This window comes from Coenobita brevimanus, chromosome 76 (assembly GCF_032717465.1).
Source record: "Coenobita brevimanus isolate Jiangsu-jjx chromosome 76, ASM3271746v2, whole genome shotgun sequence".
Lineage (NCBI taxonomy): Eukaryota > Metazoa > Arthropoda > Malacostraca > Decapoda > Coenobitidae > Coenobita > Coenobita brevimanus.
In genome coordinates, this window is record NC_137029.1 from 15156188 (window position 1) to 15176029 (window position 19842).

The 19842-nt window shown below is 42.5% G+C and overlaps 1 protein-coding gene across 1 annotated transcript in view; it reads right to left on the minus strand.

Annotated features, from left to right (window-relative positions):
* Nucleotides 1–19842, minus strand: part of Nep3 (M13 family metallopeptidase neprilysin 3) — a 659418-nt gene that overhangs the window by 524914 nt on the left and 114662 nt on the right. The window contains exon 3 of the mRNA XM_080279018.1: nucleotides 12803–12812. Within this exon, the coding sequence (XP_080135144.1) occupies nucleotides 12803–12812 (10 nt within the window). The remainder of the gene's footprint in view (nucleotides 1–12802; nucleotides 12813–19842) is intronic.

Genomic DNA, 19842 nt, shown 5'->3' on the forward strand with positions numbered 1-19842 from the left:
ACCCCAAGTATCCTTCTCAGTATTTTATTCTCAAATCCTAGTACTATCTGATCTGTTGCAATTGTACTGTACCATGACTCATGTCCATAAATTAAAATTGGTCTAACCATGGACTTGTAATTTTTCATTTCAGTATGCACCGACAGCATATTATTATTCCAAACAGATTTCAACATTCTAACAGCCCACCAAGCCTGTCTAATCTTCTCCTCAATTTCATTGTTTAATGATCCATTAGATGATACAATCATTCCCAGATATTTAAAGTTTTCTACATTCTGCACCAAATTATCCCCAATTACACAATCCATTTGGTTCTCCACATTCATATTAATAATTTCAGTCTTTCCACAATTTATTACTGATCTCACTTTTTCTCCTTCCTCCACCAGACAACCAAGCACCCTCTGCATCTCGCAAATACTTCTACAAATCAGTACAATATCATCAGCATGGTCCAAATCCATCAGCCTCTCATTTTCTTTCCAGTTAATTCCTGCACCTGTTCTCCTTACAACCTATCTCATAACATAATCCATTACCAAAACAAACAGCAAAGGCAAAAGAACTCCTCCTTGAATCACTCTTGACCTAACTTCAAATGGATCACTCAAAGAATCACCCACCATTCCCTTACAGAAAGTACCTTCTTGCAGGCTACTAATAATATTTACAAACTTTTCTGGTATACCATAAAATCACATGATTTTCAATATAGCTTCCCATGAAACACTATCAAACGCCTTTTCAAAATCCACAAAACACATACTAAGTGGCGTTTTCATCTCATTGGCTTGTTGCATTAGATGCCTTACAATGAAAATCTGATCATTACAACCTCGACCCTTTCTAAATTCCGCTTGTTCTTCTCTTAAAATTTTATCAATTACTGGCTTTATTCTGTTCAACAAGATCTTGAAAAAAAGACTTTTGCAACTCCAGGTGTCAAAATTATCCCCCTCCAATTTCCACACAAACTTAAATCTCCTTTTTTTGGTATTTTTTTAATCACTCTATTTTTCCACTCTTCTGGAATTGCACCATTATTCCATGCCACATTAAAAAGTTTCAAAAACGCATTTATCAACTCATCATTTTCCACCTTCAGCATTTTAGGAAATATTCCATCCTCTCCTGGGGTCTTAAAATTCTTTAATTCCTTTATAGATTTTGTTACCTCTTCCAAGGTTATATCCCCAGTTTCCATCTGCAAATCTCCCTCGGCTGGCAAAATGTTCTTCAGCTGGGATTGGTCTATTTAGAACAGATTCAAAATGCTCTTTCCACCTTCCTTTTATATCCAAATCTTTAGTCAACAAGTTACCATTTCTGTCTCGTACAGATATTTTCTTCCTTCTCTTTTCAGTCCCAGTAAACTCCTTTATGGCCTGATACGCTGCTCTTGTGCTCTGACCGTCATTTTTACTTAACTTAATTTCTGTCTCTTGCCTTTTCATCATATAGCCTCCTCTTATCACCTCTAACGAGTCTTTTTACCTCAGAATGTAAGCTCCAGTACTTTGCTCTAAGTACTTCAACTAACTGGCCATCAACATGTTGTTCTTCACTTCTTAACTTCGTCTCTTTCCTTTTCTGAATTGCGTTCCATGTTTCATCTGACATCCACTTTTTCCTTCTCGCTTTTCCCTTTATCTTAATAGTAACCTTAGCACTCTCATGCAAAACCTCTTTTACATCTCTCCACATTTGACTAATATCATTGTCTTCAGATTCCATCAACGTCTGCTGGACTAGAAACCTGTTCCTACATTCTCACCGAAACTTTTCCTTGGTGTTCTCATCATTCCTCAGCTCATCAATATCATATTTACCACCTCCTGTACAATTACCATTAATGTTTCTTTTAAGTTTTATTTTAATCTTTGACACAACAGGTTGATGATCACTACCTATATCTGTCCCCCCCTCCTTACACAAACATCTTGCAAATAACTTTTATGTCTTCAGCTAACTGCAATGTGGTCAATCTGGTCACAATATTTACCACATGGTAAAATCCAAGTAGTTTTATGTATTTTTCTATGCTCAAAGATAGTTCCACCGATTATAAGGTCATCTGCCAAACAAGAGCTTCCAAATCGCACCCCATTTTCGTTTCTTATACCAACACCCTCCTTACCCATACAACCTTCAAAGCCATCCCTACTACTACCTACAATTGCGTTAAAATCACAAATGCAAACTAAAACATCATGTCTTGCCACTTTATTCACTACATCCTGCAGCTTCTCATAAAAGTCATCCTTCATTTCATCAGCAGCCTCATTTGTCGGAGCGTACCGTACCATCATGCTGATATTACCATGGTCAGATTTTAAACGAGCATAAAGCAAGCGCTCATTAATTGACTAAAACTCACATAGTGCCTTGCAAGTATCTTTACTCAACAATAAGCCTACTCCATGGTAATGATTTCCATCACTTCTACCAGAAACCAACAAAGTAATACCATCTTCCAAATTCATTTTATCAACTCCAAGCAACCTCATTTCTGTAAGAGCACAAATATCTATATTGTATTCCTTGAACACTGAAATAAGTTCTTCCATTTCACCAGCCTGGTTGAGAGTTCGAACATTCCAATTTCCTATTCTTACGGTTCTTTTTGGATGTATAAACTTATTCCTACACCATGGGATTCTTAGCACCCCTTCCTCACTTAAGGGCTGCACGGAACTGAGGGCCCTTGCTTCATAACCAGAGTTCATCAAGATTTCTTAGGCAGAAAAATCTTTTACCCTGGAGCCAATGCCAGTGGCTCGCAGGAACCAGACAGTGAAGAGAAGAAATTAACTAAAGGAAAATAAAAGGCAGAGGATTAGGACAGACAAAGTGCAAGGGAAAGAGACACGGCAAAAAGAATGTAGATAAAAGTGTCCCTTTTAGTCGCCTCTTATGACAAGCAGGGTGGGTGGTGAACTGAATGAAAGGAAGGCAATGATTGATTATGTGTGTGTGGATGAAAGGATGCGAAGATGTGTAAAGGATGCAAGAGTGTATAGAGGTTGGGGGAGTGGACTTTCTGACCACTACTTGGTGGTGGCCAGAATTAGGATGCAAGTGAGATGGAGGAATAGAAGAAGGGAAAGACGAGAGGAAGGAGTAGTTGCAAGGAGAGTGGAAAGGTTACAAGAGGATGAGAAAAAGGCAGAGTATAAGAGAGAAGTGGAGGAACGATTGGGCAAATATGAATTGGAGCAGATGGGAGACGTGGAAGGTGTGTGTAAGATATTTACAGAAGAAATATGTGCAGCATGTGATGTGGTGTGTGGAAGGAAGAGAAGACGGAGGGGGTGCAAGGAACAGCGTGGTGGACTGAAGAGGTGAAACAGGCTGTGGCACAAAAGAAGAAAGCATACAATGAATGGATGAGAAATAGGGGCGTGGAAGAAGTTGAGAGGCGGAAGAGAGAGTTATATGTGGAAAGGAAGAGAGAGGTGAAAAGATTAGTAAGAGAGAGTAAGAAGAGAGTGGATGAGGAATTTGGAAGGAATTTGAGTGTAAAGTGGAGGGACTGTAAGAAAATGTTCTGGAGAGAAGTGAAAAGAGTAAGACAGGGTGGAAGTGAAGTTAGCAGGGGAGTGAAAGATAAAAATGGTAAATTACTAGTGGAGAAGGGAGAAAAAGTGAGCAGATGGAGAGAACACTTTAAGGAATTGTTGAATGTAGAGGATGGAAGTAATGCGAGTATAAGTGGCTGGGGAATGGCTGGGAGAAGGAGGGAGGTGAGAAGACAGGAAGAAATCAGTAGGATAGAAGTTGTGGAAGCAATGAAGAAAGTTAAATTGGGGAAAGCCCCAGGAATTGATGGAGTGTGTGGTGAAATGCTGAAGCATGGGGGAGAGATAGTAGAAGAATGGATGTGGAAGATGTGCAGATTGGCCTGGGAGGAAGGTAGAGTCCCGGAGGATTGGAAGTCAGGTATAATTATTCCCTTGTACAAAGGAAAAGGGGAAAAAGAAGTGTGTGGTAATCATAGGGGCATTTGTCTTCTTAGTATAATAGGAAAAGTGTATGGTAGGATACTTATAGACAGAGTTAGAGAAAGAACAGAGAAGTTAGTTGGAGAAGAACAGGGAGGCTTTAGGAAGGGAAGAGGTTGTGTAGATCAGATATTCATTCTTAGATCTTTAGTGGAAAAGTTTCTGGAGAAGGGAAAGAAGTTGTATGTGGCTTTCATGGATTTGGAGAAAGCATATGACAGGGTGGATAGACAAGGATTGTGGAAAGTGTTAAGAATATATGGAGTAGATGGGAAGTTGTTGAATGCTGTGAAGAGTATGTACGATGATGCAAAGGCTGCAGTGCGTGTGGATGGTGAACTAAGTGAATTTTTCTCTTTGAAAGTTGGTTTGAAACAGGGATGTGTCATGTCTCCATGGTTGTTCAATCTGTACATGGATGGGGTAATAAAAGAGGTACAAGGTAGGGTAGTGGATGTTGGAGTGGCCTTGGTGAGAGAGGATAGTGTTTGGAAACTCCCTGTACTGTTGTTTGCAGATGATACTGTGTTGTTGAGTGAAGACGAAGGGGAGCTGCAAGGCTTGGTGGATGAGTTTGAGAGAGTGTGTAAGAAACGGAACCTAAAGGTGAATGTAGGGAAGAGTAAAGTGATGGTCTTTGAGAGAGGTGAAGTTAGTGAATGTACAGCGAGGTTAGATGGTGAGGAATTGGAAAATGTGAGTACGTTTAAGTATTTGGGTAGTGTGATGAGTAAGGATGGAGGTTTGGAGGCTGAAGTGCTTGAAAGGGTACAGCAGGGAAGAAAGGTTGCTGGTTCTTTGAAAGCAGTGATAAGAAACAGGGAAGTGAGCATGGAAGTGAAAAAGTTACTACATGACGGTAATGTGATACCAACTCTAACGTACGGAAGTGAAGCTTGGACATTGTTGGAAGGACACAAGTCAAGAGTGAGAGCAGTGGAAATGAGTTATTTAAGAGGAGCCTGTGGAGTCACGTGGAGAGACAGTCTGACGAATGAGGATATAAAGGAGCGTTGTGGTGTGGATGTGGATGTGATAGGAAGCGTTATGAGGAACACACTGAGGTGGTTTGGCCATGTGAAGAGGATGGAGGGTGAAAGACTGACGAAGAGAGTGTATGTGAGTGAGGTGGAGGGGGGAAGAGGGAGGGGGAGGCCGAGGATGAGATGGAGGGATGGGGTGGAGAGGTATATGAGAGAGGGGGGTGTGAGTTGGGAGCAGGGCAGTGAAATGGCGGGGGACAGGGCGACTTGGAGGCGATTTGTTTGTGGCCACCCCAAACGGGATTGATGCGTCTGGCAATAGATAGATAGATAGATATATATATATATATATATATATACACACACAGTAAAAGTTTGATATAATGGACTAATTCAGCTAACCACTATTTTGTTTTATCAAATATTCCGCTTTTTCAAGCATCCATTCCAAAACCATAGATGGAACGGAATATTCCGGAAACTTGCGATTTTTCCGATATTTTTCCCCTAACTTGTGACCTGAAGCCTACACACAGTTGCTACTAAATAGCTTCTTTTGCTACACACACACATGCTGCCTATGCTAGTCATAATGATACACACAGAGCAGACAGAACCCACAATAATAATAATAATAATAATAATAATACAGTAATAATAATAAATAAAATAGTAAAATGCTCACCTCGAAATGGAGGGGGAATATGATTTTTTTTTCTTTTTATTTTTTTTTGTGTCCAACTCTGGGCAAAGGCTTCAGGGCCTATATCTCGGGGGCAGTAGCCTAACCCAAGGCCCAGTAGTCCTCCTACATCTCCACATGTCACCACTTCAGCGCTAACACCCACCATCCATATTGAATACATGCTAGGGCTGTCTCACACAAGACTGGTGTAATGGTATTAGAGGAGGTATTTTTACGACATGTCGGCGGGTCATCTGGTAGATGAGGAAAGTCAGCTTTTTATGAAATTCAAATCCTTAAACTGTTCCCTGCCCCAGCCGGGATTTGAACCTGGGTCCATTAGGACTGCAGGCCGCCGCTCTACCGATTATGCCTGAAACAGCCCCCCAAACATGTGTCAGGCATGATGCTTCCCTATTCACTGTCCGAGTCCCCCTCCATCCGCACTGGGAGAGGCACTAGGGTGATGGTGGGGCTGGGGATCATCAGGGATGGTGTCGGTGATTGGGTCATCAGATTCTGTGAAGGGGAGGCTGCTGGTGGATGGTAATGAAATGTCTGAAGTCCAGCTTTCCTTCCTTACCCTGGGTTGACGTGACATGGATGGCTTAAAGAAGTTCTCGATCTTTGTCTGCCATGGCTCATACAGTTCCCTTTGGATCTTCTTTATTCTTCACATCTCCTACAGATGGGGGTAGAAGCTCTGGAGATCCTCGCAGTTCGAGTCGAGGATGTAGTCCAGCAGAGCTTCTACATAATATGAGGCATGGGAGGCTCCTTTCTTAGGACTGGTGAACTCCGTCATGTCTTCGTCGGGTGTAGGCTCCTCTGCTGTCACCTCGGCCACAATCTCGTCCTCGGCCTGCATGTGGAAGCCAGGGTCACCAGCATCAAGGTTCAGCCACTCTTGGATCTCCTCCATCTCCAACTCAGGCTCTCCTGCACACTGAAAGGCTTGCCTGCACTCCTCTGCAGTGAACCCTTCGAAGTTGGCATCTTCATCCTCCACCCTCTGAGCCATGTCCCTCTCCCAGAACAAGGCATTCCACCCATTAATGATTGTCCTGTTTGCTACAATGTCCTAGGCTTTTCGGATGCTGATAACCATATCGTGCATGTCATATTTCTTCCATGCCTCCACACTCCTCCTTCCCCTCGTATCTTCCTCTTCTGCCTCAGGCTCCATCTTCACCACCAGGACATCCTCCAGCATTAGCCTCCTATAATGCCTCTTGAAGGTATTGATGATACCCTGGTCCATGGGCTGTAGGATGGAAGTGGTGTTGGCAGCGAGAAACATGGTCCAAATCTGCCCGTCGTGCATCACCAGGATCTCCTCTGAGCGGTGCGCTGGGGCCTGATCTATGAGAAGGAATGTCTTAACCTGTCCCGGCCGCAAATTGTGAACACGCATCTGAGAGTTCTTCACAGACTCAACAAATTTAGTGAAGAACCAAGACCTGGTAATGGTACCTGTAAACCAGGCCTTGGCATTACTATCATAGTAGACGGGCAGATTGTCCATAATGGGCTGCATCACACATGGTCACTTTGTGGTCCCCACCACCATAGGCTGCAGTCTGTGGGTTGCATCTGAGTTGGAACACAGCAACACTGACACTCGTGCCTTACTCTGCTTGTGGCCTGGGACACTGGACTGGCGTCTTGAGGCATGTGTGCTGTCTGGCAATGCCTTCCAAAAGAGGCGTCTCATTAGCATTATAAATCTGCCAGGGCTTAAGGCCAGTTTCACTTTGTATTGCCTTTATTTTCTCGATGAATGGTTGCACACTAGCAACGCCAGCACTGCAACGCTCACCCACTACCTTTTTATGAACGATGTCGTGCCACTTTGAAAAGTTAGAGATCCAGCCATCACTTGCATGGAAATCTTCTATTTCTAGTTTTTCAGCAAACCTTAAAGCAGCATTCTTTATCTCAGGCCCACACACTGGCATACCCTGGGCTCTCTGCTGCTGGTACCATTTAAACACAGCCTCCTAAAGTTTTTCATACAGTAAGACCTCACTATAACGGACTAATTGGGGCCCAAACCATTCCGAAAAATGCGAAATTCCAATAAAAGCGACATCCGGACTTCCCTCTGCTAATCCGGACTTTTTATGATATATCAGACATTAGTCCAGATCACATGAACGGTTTTCAAATTGTTTTGACTACCATTGTGGTACTCTACTGTGTTATAACTTCACTACATTAATCACATGGTATATTATATATACTGTAATAATACTGTACTATACACTGACAAATATGTCTTTTGTTTACCTTATTGTGGTGAACATAGCTGAAGTGGTCAGGCAGTCTGGACTGCTTCTGGCTTTATCGGACTTTTTCCGATATACAGGTAACTCGCACGGAACACGAGGGTTTCGTTCCTACCATGCCGTGTTAGGTGCGAAATCGCGTATATTTAAACTACTCCGTATTTTGCTCCCTAGACCCCCCAAATGTGTTGTTTTGCTGTTATCTGTCACTAGAAAGCACTTTAAGTGGTTAGAAGATTTATTTAATGTTATAACTCACAAATACAGTACTCCTGAGCAAAACTTCAACACACAAATACTGTACGTAAACACAAGGAAACATTCCGACGCCGATCATAGGTAATAAATTAGGTTAACTGGTACCAGTGCTTTAACTTACAAGTACATACCAGAACAGTACATATTTAACTTAGAAATGCAGTACTGTGATATCGAATGATTTCAGTACCTAATCTGTTAGGAATGGCTGGAAAAAAAAAAAATGTTATGAATACATTTTCACCTTTTTGATATATGTTTATGGTAGTTTCGAGTTATTTTTTACGTTATCGTTGTGCCCATGCTTGGAAAAGGGAGCGAAAGAGTTGAATTATCAGTCCTAAATGAGAAAACTGCACGTCCTGCAAGGCTAGACTCTGCCGCGGGAGAATAAAGTGGAGGGTCAGTCCGATTAGCAATAAGGAAGTTGCGTCACAACTTCCAGCTCCCACACCACGAGAATGGCTAAAAATAGAATCGTAATGCAGTTTCAAAACTAACAATAAGTCTAATTATTACGAATACAGATACAAAGCAGAAATAAATACGTTTACAGACGGGGAAAACGTATTTCTTCCGTCATAACATGTTCATCTTTCTCAATCATTTTACGTTCATCTTTATCATTTTACCTTGTTATTTTCGCAATATATATTGCTGTCTCGTAAACAGGGTGGTTGTTTGTGTTTTGCAAGGGAGGAAAAAGGTTGTATTTTCTGTCTGGGTCGAGATAATGGGTGTAACTATGTGTGGTTAGGCATGGCCACGAGCGAAAAAATCGTACATCCACTCATCACGATAGCCGGTGGTGAAATGACAGATGATACATGAGACGGTGAAGTCAAGGTCATGTCCCAGATTTTCGTTCACTTCCTGAAAGTTTTCACAATTTTCTACAAGTTGCAAACCATTACAGCAAACCTGAGCAAATAGGTAAAGATACCAAGACAAAAATGTATTTTTCTCTTATTATAAGTCTTTAACGAACAAACAAAAAAAAGGCAGTATTTCGACGCCGATCGTGGGTAATCATATAAATCAGGTTAACTGGTTACAAGGCTTTATTTAATGCTTTAATTGCTTACAAGTACATACCAGAACAGTAAATATTTAACTTACAAATACAGTACTGTAGAAAAGCAGTACAGTAAGAGTTTAACGAACAAACAAAAAAGGCAATATTCCGACGCCGATCATGGGTAATCATATAATTCGGGTTATCTGGTTACAAGGCTTTATTTAATGATTTAACTTTATTTAAGTGCTTACAAGTACAGTACATACGAGAACAGTAAATATTTAATTTACAAATACTGAACAGCACTGTGGAAAAAACGAACAAATAAAAAAGGCAATATTCTGACGCCTATCAGGTAAACTGGTTATAAGACTTTATTTCTTGTTTTAACGTTATTTAATAGTACTTTAAGTTGCACATAAACTTACCAGAACAGTACAGCACTGTAAATATTTAACTTACAAATACTGTGCTACTGTGCTCGGGAATGTCTCACTCACTGAATAATTTCCCGCCTAGATCGTCACGTAATCAAAACAAACCGCGCGCTGCGGTGACGTTTGAGGATTTGATCTTTCAAAGGCCTCTCCTGCGTTAATTTGTAGTTTTCATAATGGTTTTTTAATCTTACGTTGTCTAATATGTATCCCAGCCCTTACCGTGTATAATTGCGAGCGCGTTCCGTGAGATCGTGTTCCGTGCGAGTTACCTGTATAGGAATTTAGTCTGGTAGCTCCTCGAGGCCGATAAAAGTGAATTCCAGTCTACTGAAGTCCGTTATATGGAGGTTTTACTGTATTTAGGCTTCTTTAGAGGCTGCCTTTCCAAAAATGCTGATTTCTTACAAGAACTAGCACTCGCGTCTGGCAACACTTTCAATTCCTTGATTTCCTTCTTATGCTCGCGAATTTAATACACTTGCGTTTTCTTGACCCCATAGTTGGTCATGATCATCTTCACTGGTATACCACGCTCAATCTGCACAACTATTTCCAATTTCTGGGCCAGAGAAAGCCTCACACTTTCTTTTTTCTCCTGCACTTTAGGCATGGCAAATGATTGGTTTGGTTATTTCCAAAAGAAGATATGGAGAGAAGATATGAACGATGCAGCGGTTCCTGGTAGACTGAGGCAAGGTGAGCAGCCTCACCCAGCCTGGAACAAAGCAGTCTGTTGCTGCGGCCTGTGACAAAGTCTCGCGCTTCGTGATCGACCAGAAACGTTCCAATGCATCACAATTTTTCCATGGCCTCGGACAAACCGGCTTGTTTTCGTTATGAAACCCGACGCCTCGTGACAGAACAGAAAACTTCTGGTATGTTGAGAATACCTCACGGAACAAAGTTGTTCTGTTTTCTCAAGCTTCCGTTTTATCCCGCATTCATTATATCAAGATTATACTGTGTACAGTATGTGTATATATATATATATATATATATATATATATATATATACATATATATATATATATATATATATATACATATATATATATATATATATATACATATATATATATATATATATATATATATATATATATATATATACATATATATATATATATATATATATATATATATATATATATACAGGTAATCCCTTAATTCACGCGAGGGTTATGTTCCCGGACCCTTCGCGTGTGGTAAATTCGCGTATACGTTCTGCCCATGTGTGCACATAATTACGCATGTGTATTAAGTGTATTACATCTGAATAATACTGTTAATGCACTACATACACCTAATAAACTAGCATAAAGTATGAAAAACAACAAAAATGTAAGAAATTTACCACTGAAAACTGAGAAGCACAGGCACGGGTGGAGACACTATCAGCCTGGTGCACTAGCCCTCACTGCCTCCCATATGCTACATTCTCTGTCTTCTTTATTGCACGAACAGTTGACTCATTCACTCCAAACATACAGTTCCAAGACAATTCACAGGCGTAGGTGGAGACACTTTAGCACAGTCTGATGCACTAGCCCACACTGCCTCCCATATGCTATGTTCTGCCTTCTTTATTGTACGAAGGGTTGACTCATTCACCCCAAACATACGATTCCAAGACAATTCACCGTCGAGTCAATTCACCATCAAAATATGGACAATTCCCCATCAGGACAATTCGCACCCTGGACGATTCCCCGTCATTCTATAAACATACTTATTATTGATTAATTAATACTTTAATAACTAATTTTCAGGGGGATTTTATAACTCATATAAGTAAAAAACTAGTGTACTCTACTTGCTAAATAAACTGGTATGTAAATAAATGATGGGGAATCGTCTTGACGGCGAATTGTCACCGACATTCTTTCCCTAAGTTTGCCCAACACTAACTTTCTCTGTCAGCGACATCACTTTACGAGTCCATTTTGGTGTGTTACCACATGCATCACTAGCACTATGTTTAGGCCCCATGTTGGCAAACAAGGCAAGCAATCACTGGAAGGCAGAAAAATAAGCCACAAATAACGACTCGCGAGTCATGCACGGTTCGACTATCGGATTCAAACTGACTGTGTGGTGCATCGTAGACCAACCTTCCACACACACACACACACACACACACACACACACACACACATGTATGCACACAGGCAGCAGGTAGGCATGTTTATATTTTATTTATTTCTCGTATATTAAAATAATTTATTTGAATACTATAATTTTGTTTTAATTATTGTACGAAAAATTCATGGATAACCAAAATCGCGTGAAAAAGTTCGCGTGAATTAAGGGATTACCTGTATATATATATATATATATATATATATATATATATGTACCATATATATACATTATATATATATATATATATATATATATATACACAAATATAAATAATCCCTCCAATATTCAGACGCCCATTTTCCGGATATCCCCAATAACTGGATTTTCGTCCCAGGATCCAATGTTCCCAAAATGGGCCAAAAACCACAAAAAATTTGAAAAAAATCCGACTTTTTCCTGCCCGTAATTTGAAGTTGGCGCACGCGGCGCGGGCCAGCTGTGTTTTGGTGCGTTGTTCCGCTGACGTCTGCTAGAGCGCCCCTGCATCCTCCCCACTTATCGCCCATCTCTTGTTGTGTGTGCACGCTCGTCGTCATGGCCGCCCACGTGCTCGCTTTTGTGGTGGTGCCTTACCTGCAGGCTCTCCTGCTGCTCTCGTGCCTCTCCTTCGTGTGTGTGATGATGGCCCCACCGCCTGAGAAGAGGAAGAGAGTGGTTTTGACTCTGGAGAAAAAGAGGGAGATATTGGACAAGGTGGATGCAGGATGGCCTACATCACGTATCCTACATGAATTCAACCTGGCCCGGTCTACTTTGTTTGATATCAAGAAATCCCGCGACAAACTCATGCAGTACACAGCTGATTTCTCGTCGAAAAGCAAATGCAAAGTGGAGAGGAAGGCGATGTTTACTCCCAAGTGTGCTAAAGTCAACCGCTCCATGTTGATTTGGTATCGACAGCAACGTGCAACTGGTGTGATGGTGTGTGGCACGGAGCTGAAGGCTGCTGCTGAGAAGTTCGCAAGGCTTCACAACACCCTAGACTTCAAGGCATCTAAAGGTTGGCTCTTCGCGTTCAAGTTACGACATGGCCTTACCAACCGTAAGTCTCAAGGCGAAGCTTTGGACTCCAACAAGGATGGAGTTGACGAGTTTCGGCACAAGGTGAAGGACTTGATCCACAGGGAGGGCCTAACTCTCGGTCAAGTCTACAATGCTGACGAAACTGGCTTATTCTATTGCTCTTTGCCTACGAACACTCTAGCTGAGGAGACGGAGAAGCGTGTACCTGGCTGCAAGCTCTGCAAGCAACGGATATCTGCTTTGTGTTGTGCCAATGCTAATGGCATGCACCGGCTCAAGCCCGTTATGGTTGGCCGTGCAAAGCAGCCTCGGTGTCTCCATGGGGTGATGGATGTCCTTCCTGTTGTCTGGTACCATTCCTTGAAAGCATGGTTCACAGCTGTAATCTTCAAAGACTGGTTCCACCGCCATTTCGTCAAGGAGGTCATCCATTACCAGACGGAGAAACTGGGAATCCCATGCGACCAGGTAAAGGCCCTCCTTCTCGACAATGCACCTGCCCACCTGTGCGACAAGGAGTTGGTGGCTGAGAATGGGCGCATTAGGTGCATGTTTCTGCCACCTAATACTACTGCTCTCATCCAACCAATGGACCAAGGAGTTATCGATCGTGGCAACGAAGAGGCTGTACTGGCAGAAGTTCCTGGACAAGGTGATGGTTGTCTTCGAGGACGAGGACGAGTGCAGGGAGGGATGGGACACGAGAGGCCAGCGGACTTTGGAAAACATTTGCCGCTACAACATCAACTCTGCCATCTACAACTGGGCCAGTGCATGGAAGGAAATCCCTGTCAAGACTCTAGAAAATGGTTGGTCTCATCTGCTTCTCGGAACGGATGTGGAGCACAATTTCCTAGGTTTTGACGTGGATGACTTCCATGCACGTCTACGTGCGCATGGCAACGATGTTGATTTGGATGAAGTGCATGAGTGGTTGGATGAAGACGAGGGCGATCCTGGGTATCAGACCATGTCTGATATCGAGATCACATCTTCAGTTGCAAGCGTCAGTACCCAGCTTGAAGATTCCAATGATGACAGCGATGATGATGCGGACTCCTCTCAGCGTGACACTACTCCAGCCATCCCCAAGTTGAGCCCACTCCGGGAACACCTAGAGTTCGTTCTGGACTACCTGGAGCACCCAGACTGCGACAGGGAGATAGGGCCCTTGGGACTTGTGGAGGAAGTATCCGCTTTTAGGCGGCGCATCATTAATCATCAAAATCGTCATTCCTTGTGTCAATCAACGATTGACAGCTTTTTCAGGCCTGTGACCCCTGCTGTGCCCAGCCCTGGCTCCACTCCATTGCCTCCCCAAGACAGGCCCTCATGCTCCGAGCCACAGCCCAGCACATCAGGCACGGTGGAGTCACCACTCGACTTGAGTTTTACAGTGTTGTGCAGTGAAAAAAATAGTGCATAGTGTTAAGGAATTAGAGTTCTGAGTGAAAAGACAAAGATTTAATGGACTGTAAATGTAATGTAAATTAACTTGAGTGTGTTTTGTTTAGAAAATGGTTTTAAGAGTGGAAAGACTTAAAGTGCAGAGTGCAACACTTATTTCTTTAAGGTACAATGGAGCGTAAGTAAGACAAGAGCACGCAGTGTTAAGAGAATGGAATTCTGAGAGCAAATGACTAAGTTCCGTGCAAGACTTCATGAACGGTGTACTGCAAGTGCTTCAGGAACTCCTTCTTACTGTCAGAGTCTGAGAGGAGGCGGGTTATTCATCGAGATGGCCAGGGACACTGTACGTACCCAGAATGTTTCATATTATTCTGTACTGTTTTTTCCATACTTACCTCTAACACCTCATTTCACTCTTTTATGTCCCTTATTGGTGTGAATAGTGTCTTAGGTGCTATGCATGTGCAGTAGGGAGGTGTTTTTCTGAGTTAGGCTAGGTTAGGGTCCATAACTACCAGTCCAGGAGTCAGGGACTTCTTGTAAGTACCCAGAATGTTTAATATTGTATAAACCTAACTCAAAAACCTCATTTTATGGCTCTTTTGCGCATATTTAAGTCTTTTATGTCCCTTATTGGTGTGATTTGGGTCTTAAACAGGTGCTATGCATGTCCAGAGGGAGTTGTATAGGTGTTTTTCTGAGTTAGGGTCCATAAGTACAAGTCCAGAAGGCTGGGGCCCAATATCCGGACGGGATCACTATCCGGACATGCCATTGGCTCTATTACATTGGATATTGGAGGGACTACTGTACATATATATATAAATATATATATATATACGGGCATATACACTCAATCCTCGTAAATCTCGTGTTTATAAATCACGGATTTGTAAATCACGGCTAAGTGGCTGTCAGACTGCCGGCACCCTTAAATCACTGTTAAGTCACGAAAATCGCGGATCTAGGCACCGAAGTGGGCCTTTTCCGAGGAGAATCATAAACCGCAGCATTCAATTTGAAAATCGCGACCCAACAACCAATCACCACACGTCCCTGGTGGCAATTGTGCATACTAATGCCGCAGAGTTAATGAGAAACATCAGGAACTCATCACCCACTATTTTGCCCGGGTAAGGGCAGAAGCTGAGCCTGAACCACAGCCTGGCCCTTCACACACTAAGGACGTGGATGATGTAGCATCTGTCATCTCTGAGGCAGACTTTGAGGGCTTCCTGAGGGAGGCAGAGGAGCTGGAGAAGAAAGAACAGCATGAGGGAGCACCCCCACCTCATGCTGAGAGGTTCTAAGTTCTTCCCAACACCACCCCACTCCATTCACTTAAGCATTATCGTCATAGGATTAAGGTGAGATCCCTTAACATTGCTTATTTCTATTAAATACATGCACTGAATATTCCTAAATTTGTATGTTTGTGTTTGATGGTACCTAGATAGGTGTAGGTAGGGTGCTGTGGAGGATAGTTGGCCAAAGTCCAGACCCAAATTCATTTTTCACATGAGTAATTATTTATAAACCGCGGAATTTGTAAATCGTGGCAGTGGTCCAGACCCAAATTGCCGCAATTTACGAGGATTGAGTGTATATGCATTGCCAGACGCCTTAATCCCGTAAGGGGTGGACACAAACAAATCGCCTCCATGTTGCTCTGTCCCCCACCATTTCACTGTCCTGCTCCTAGCTCACACTCCCCTTTCTCATATACCTCTCCACTTCTTCCCTCCATCTCATCCTTGGCCTCCCCCTCCCTCTCCCCCCCTCCACCTGATTCACATACACTCTCCTCGTCAGTCCCTCACTCTCCATCCTCTCCACATGGCCAAATTACCTTAATGTTTTTCTCCTAACGCTTCCTTTCACATCCACATCCACACCACAACACTCCGTCACTTCCTCATTTGTCAGTCTGTCTCTCTATGAGACTCCACATGCTCCTCTTAAACATCTCGTTTCCACTGCTTTCACTCTTGATTCCTGTTCCTCCAACAAGGTCCAAGCTTCACTTTCACACATTAAAGTTGGTATCACAATACTGTCATGTAGTAGCTTTTTCATTTCCATGCTCACTTCCCTGTTTCTTATCTCTGCTTTCAAGGAACCAGCTGCACCCTTTCAAGCACTTCACCCTCTAAACTTCCATCCTTACTCATTACACTACCCAAGTACTTAAATGTACTCACATTCTCCATTTCCTCCTCATCCAATCTCACTGTACATTCACTGACTTCACTTCTCTCGAAGACCATAACTTTACTCTTCCCTACATTCACCTTTAGATTCCGTTTCTTACTCTCCCAGACTCATCTACCAAGCCTTGCAGCACCCCTTCGTCTTCGCTTAACAACACAGCATCATCTGCAAACAACAGTACAGGGAGTGAGGGAGTTTCCAAATACTGGCCTCTCTCACTAGGGCTGCTCCAACAACCACTACCCTACCTTGTATCTCTTTTGCAACCCCATCCATATACAGATTGAACAACCACGGAGACATGTCACATCCCTGTTTCAATCCAACCTTCAAATACAAAAATTCACTCAGTTCAATATCCACACGCACTGCAGCCTTAGCACTCTCATATATGCTCTTCACGGGCTTCAACAACTTCCCATCTACTCCATATGAGGCGCTGAGTAGAATAACCTCTTGTCCACCACACGGCCATTTTGGAGTTAAGTACACCAACGTATTCCCCAAACCCTCTTCTACTAGTACAATAACGAATCATGTGATAAAGTGCCCCCAATAAGGGTGAAAATCCCATTTTATAGAGGGAGCTGACTGACCGTGCTGGTCACGAAGGTGTTTATACTCTGCTAGGTGGACATTAGGTCCATTTTTGTCTGAATAATCCAGTCAGAAAATCGTTGTGGCTTAGCACTGTCTTCCCCAGGTCCTGAACCTTGGAAACCATCAGGCTCAGTTATTCCACAAGTGTTAAGGTTGATTTTTCTTATGTATTCACATTCAGACACGCATCTATTGTTAGCCTTATGTGGGTGAAGTCCCAGAATGCTAGTAATAACCACTCGGGCACCACAGACCACCACAAACAGATTTTCTTAGCTATATTTTATTTTATTTTTTTTTTTTTTGCTGGTTTTGTGCTATATTAATGGATATTGTGAAAGTACATGCGTACATTGTAAGGTTGGCTTGCAATAACACATTTTTGGGAAAATGCAGTTCATTGTTATCAGGAAAGGGGAGAAAGATGCTGTTAATATATTGTTCTTTCAAAATGCCATTGATTTACATACTCTAACATGGAAGCAGATGTTTTCAGCTATATTTGAAAAAAAAAAAAAAATCACCAGAATATCTTTATCGGTTGAAAAGATATGGCATTTTGAAAGTAAACAAACTTAACAGCATTTTTCTCCATTTTCTATATTTGGTGCACGAGAGGTTATTCCACTCAGCGCCTCATATATTCTTAATACTTTCCACAATCCTTGTCTATCCACCCTGTCATATGCTTTCTCCAAATCCATGAAGGCTGCATACAACTTCTCTCCCTTCTCTAGAAACTTTTCCACTAAAGATCTAAGGATCAATATCTGATCTACACAACCTCTTCCTTTCCTAAAACCTTCCTGTTCTTCTCCAACTAATTCCTCTGTTATTTCCCTAACTCTGTCAACAAGTATCCTGCCATGTACTTTTACATTAAGAAGGCAAATCCCCCTATGATTACCACACACTTCTTTTTCCCCTTTTCCTTTGTACAGAGGAATAATTCTACCTGACTTCCAATCCTCCGGGACTCTACCTTCCTTCCAGGCCAATCAGCACGTCTTCCACATCCATTCTATTACTATCTCTCCCCCATACACTCCATCAAATCCTTGGGCTTTCCCCATTTTAACTTTCTTCACTGCTTCCACTGCTTCCATCCTACTGATTTCTTCCTCTCTTCTCACATCCCTTCTTCTCCCAGCCATGTCTGTGTGTGTGTGTGTGTGTGTGTGTGTATATATATATATATATATATATATATATATATATATATATATATATATATATATATATAGTAAAATTTCGATATAATGGACTTCAATATAACGGAATTTACTTTTATCAGAGTCAAGGAGCCACCAGTCTAAATTTCAGTTTATCGGAATAATTCTGAAGAAGCCAACAATGGTCTGGACAGCCAGACCTCAGTTTGGAGCAGCCTTGAGTCATTTTTATTTTTCGGAAAAATTCTGCAAAATACGACTTCAGTCTGGACCAGTGACACCGGAATTCCTTTGAATGAAAAATTTACGGTGTATCAGAGTAATGTCCATGCAGTTTGTGTGTTCATGTGTCGACTTGTGGCAGGCTGGCAGCGTCACTACTGTTTCCCCGCGCTCTGCCTCAGTCTGACCCATGCTGCTCTAACTCACCAGCAGAGCAAAAATGGCTGTCCGCCTCTCTACCGAATAGTCAAAGTCACCTGGGCAAGAAGTGGGAGGGAGCTGCACGCTGATGATAGGCCTAACCCACCAGCTGAGCAAAAATGACCGTGTTACCTCCCTACAGAATGGTCAAAGTCACCTGGACAAGAAAAAGAGGGAGGGAGGGAAGAGAAGGTGTGAGAAACAATGGAAGTGAAAGAGGAGACAGGGTGAGAAAAAAAAAGAGCATGGGGGGGAGAGAGAGAATGTGAGGGGGAGAGAAGAAAACAATGGGGGACAGAAAGGCTGGGGAGGAAGGGAATGAAAGAGAATATGAGATGAGGAAGAAAGGGAAGATTAGGTGTGAGAAACAAAGGTAGTGAAAAAAGGCAAAGGGAAGGAAGAAAAGGAAAATGGGGGTGGGAGAGGGCAAGTAGGCTAAGTGAGGGGAAGAGAAAAAAACAAGGGAGAGAGAGAGAGAGAGAGAGAGAGAGAGAGAGAGAACAGGAAGGAAGGGAAGGAAATAAAGAATGAGAAGAATAAGGAGGGAGGGAGGAAATGTGAGAAGCAAAGGGAGGGAAAGAGGAAGAAAGTGAAGGGAGAGAAGAAGACAGTGGAATAAATAGAGAGAAGGGAGAGAGAACTGGGAGGGCGGGATGGAAAGAAAGAAAACATAAGAAGAAGGGGAAGGGAGGGAGAGAAGATAAAGTGAGAAGCAGAGGGAGGGAAGAAAAAGAAAATGGGGGAGGAAGAGAGGGAGAAAGTGAGGGGGAGAGAAGAAAACAGAGGGAGAAACAGAGAGTCTCTCTAGGGAGGAAGGGAAGGAAAAAGAGGGTGAAAAGAAGGGGGAGGGAGGGAAGATAAGAAGCTATGAGAAGCAGAGGGAGGGAAAGAAGAGAGAGGGAGGGAAGAAAATGACACTGGGGGAGGGAAAGAGGGTGCGAGAAACATGAGACAGAAAGACTAAGTAGGGAGGGAAAATTGGAGATGGAGGTAAAGAAGGGGAAGAAAAAGAGGGAGAGTGTGAAGGATGTATGGGAGGGAGGAAAGGAAGAAACAGAGAGAATGAGATGTAGGAGGATGTGAAAGATGTAGAAGGGCAAAAGGAAAAGAAAGTGAAAATTCTGACAGAAGTATGTGTGAGAGAGAGAGAGAGAGAGAGAGAGAGAGAGAGAGAGACAGACAGAC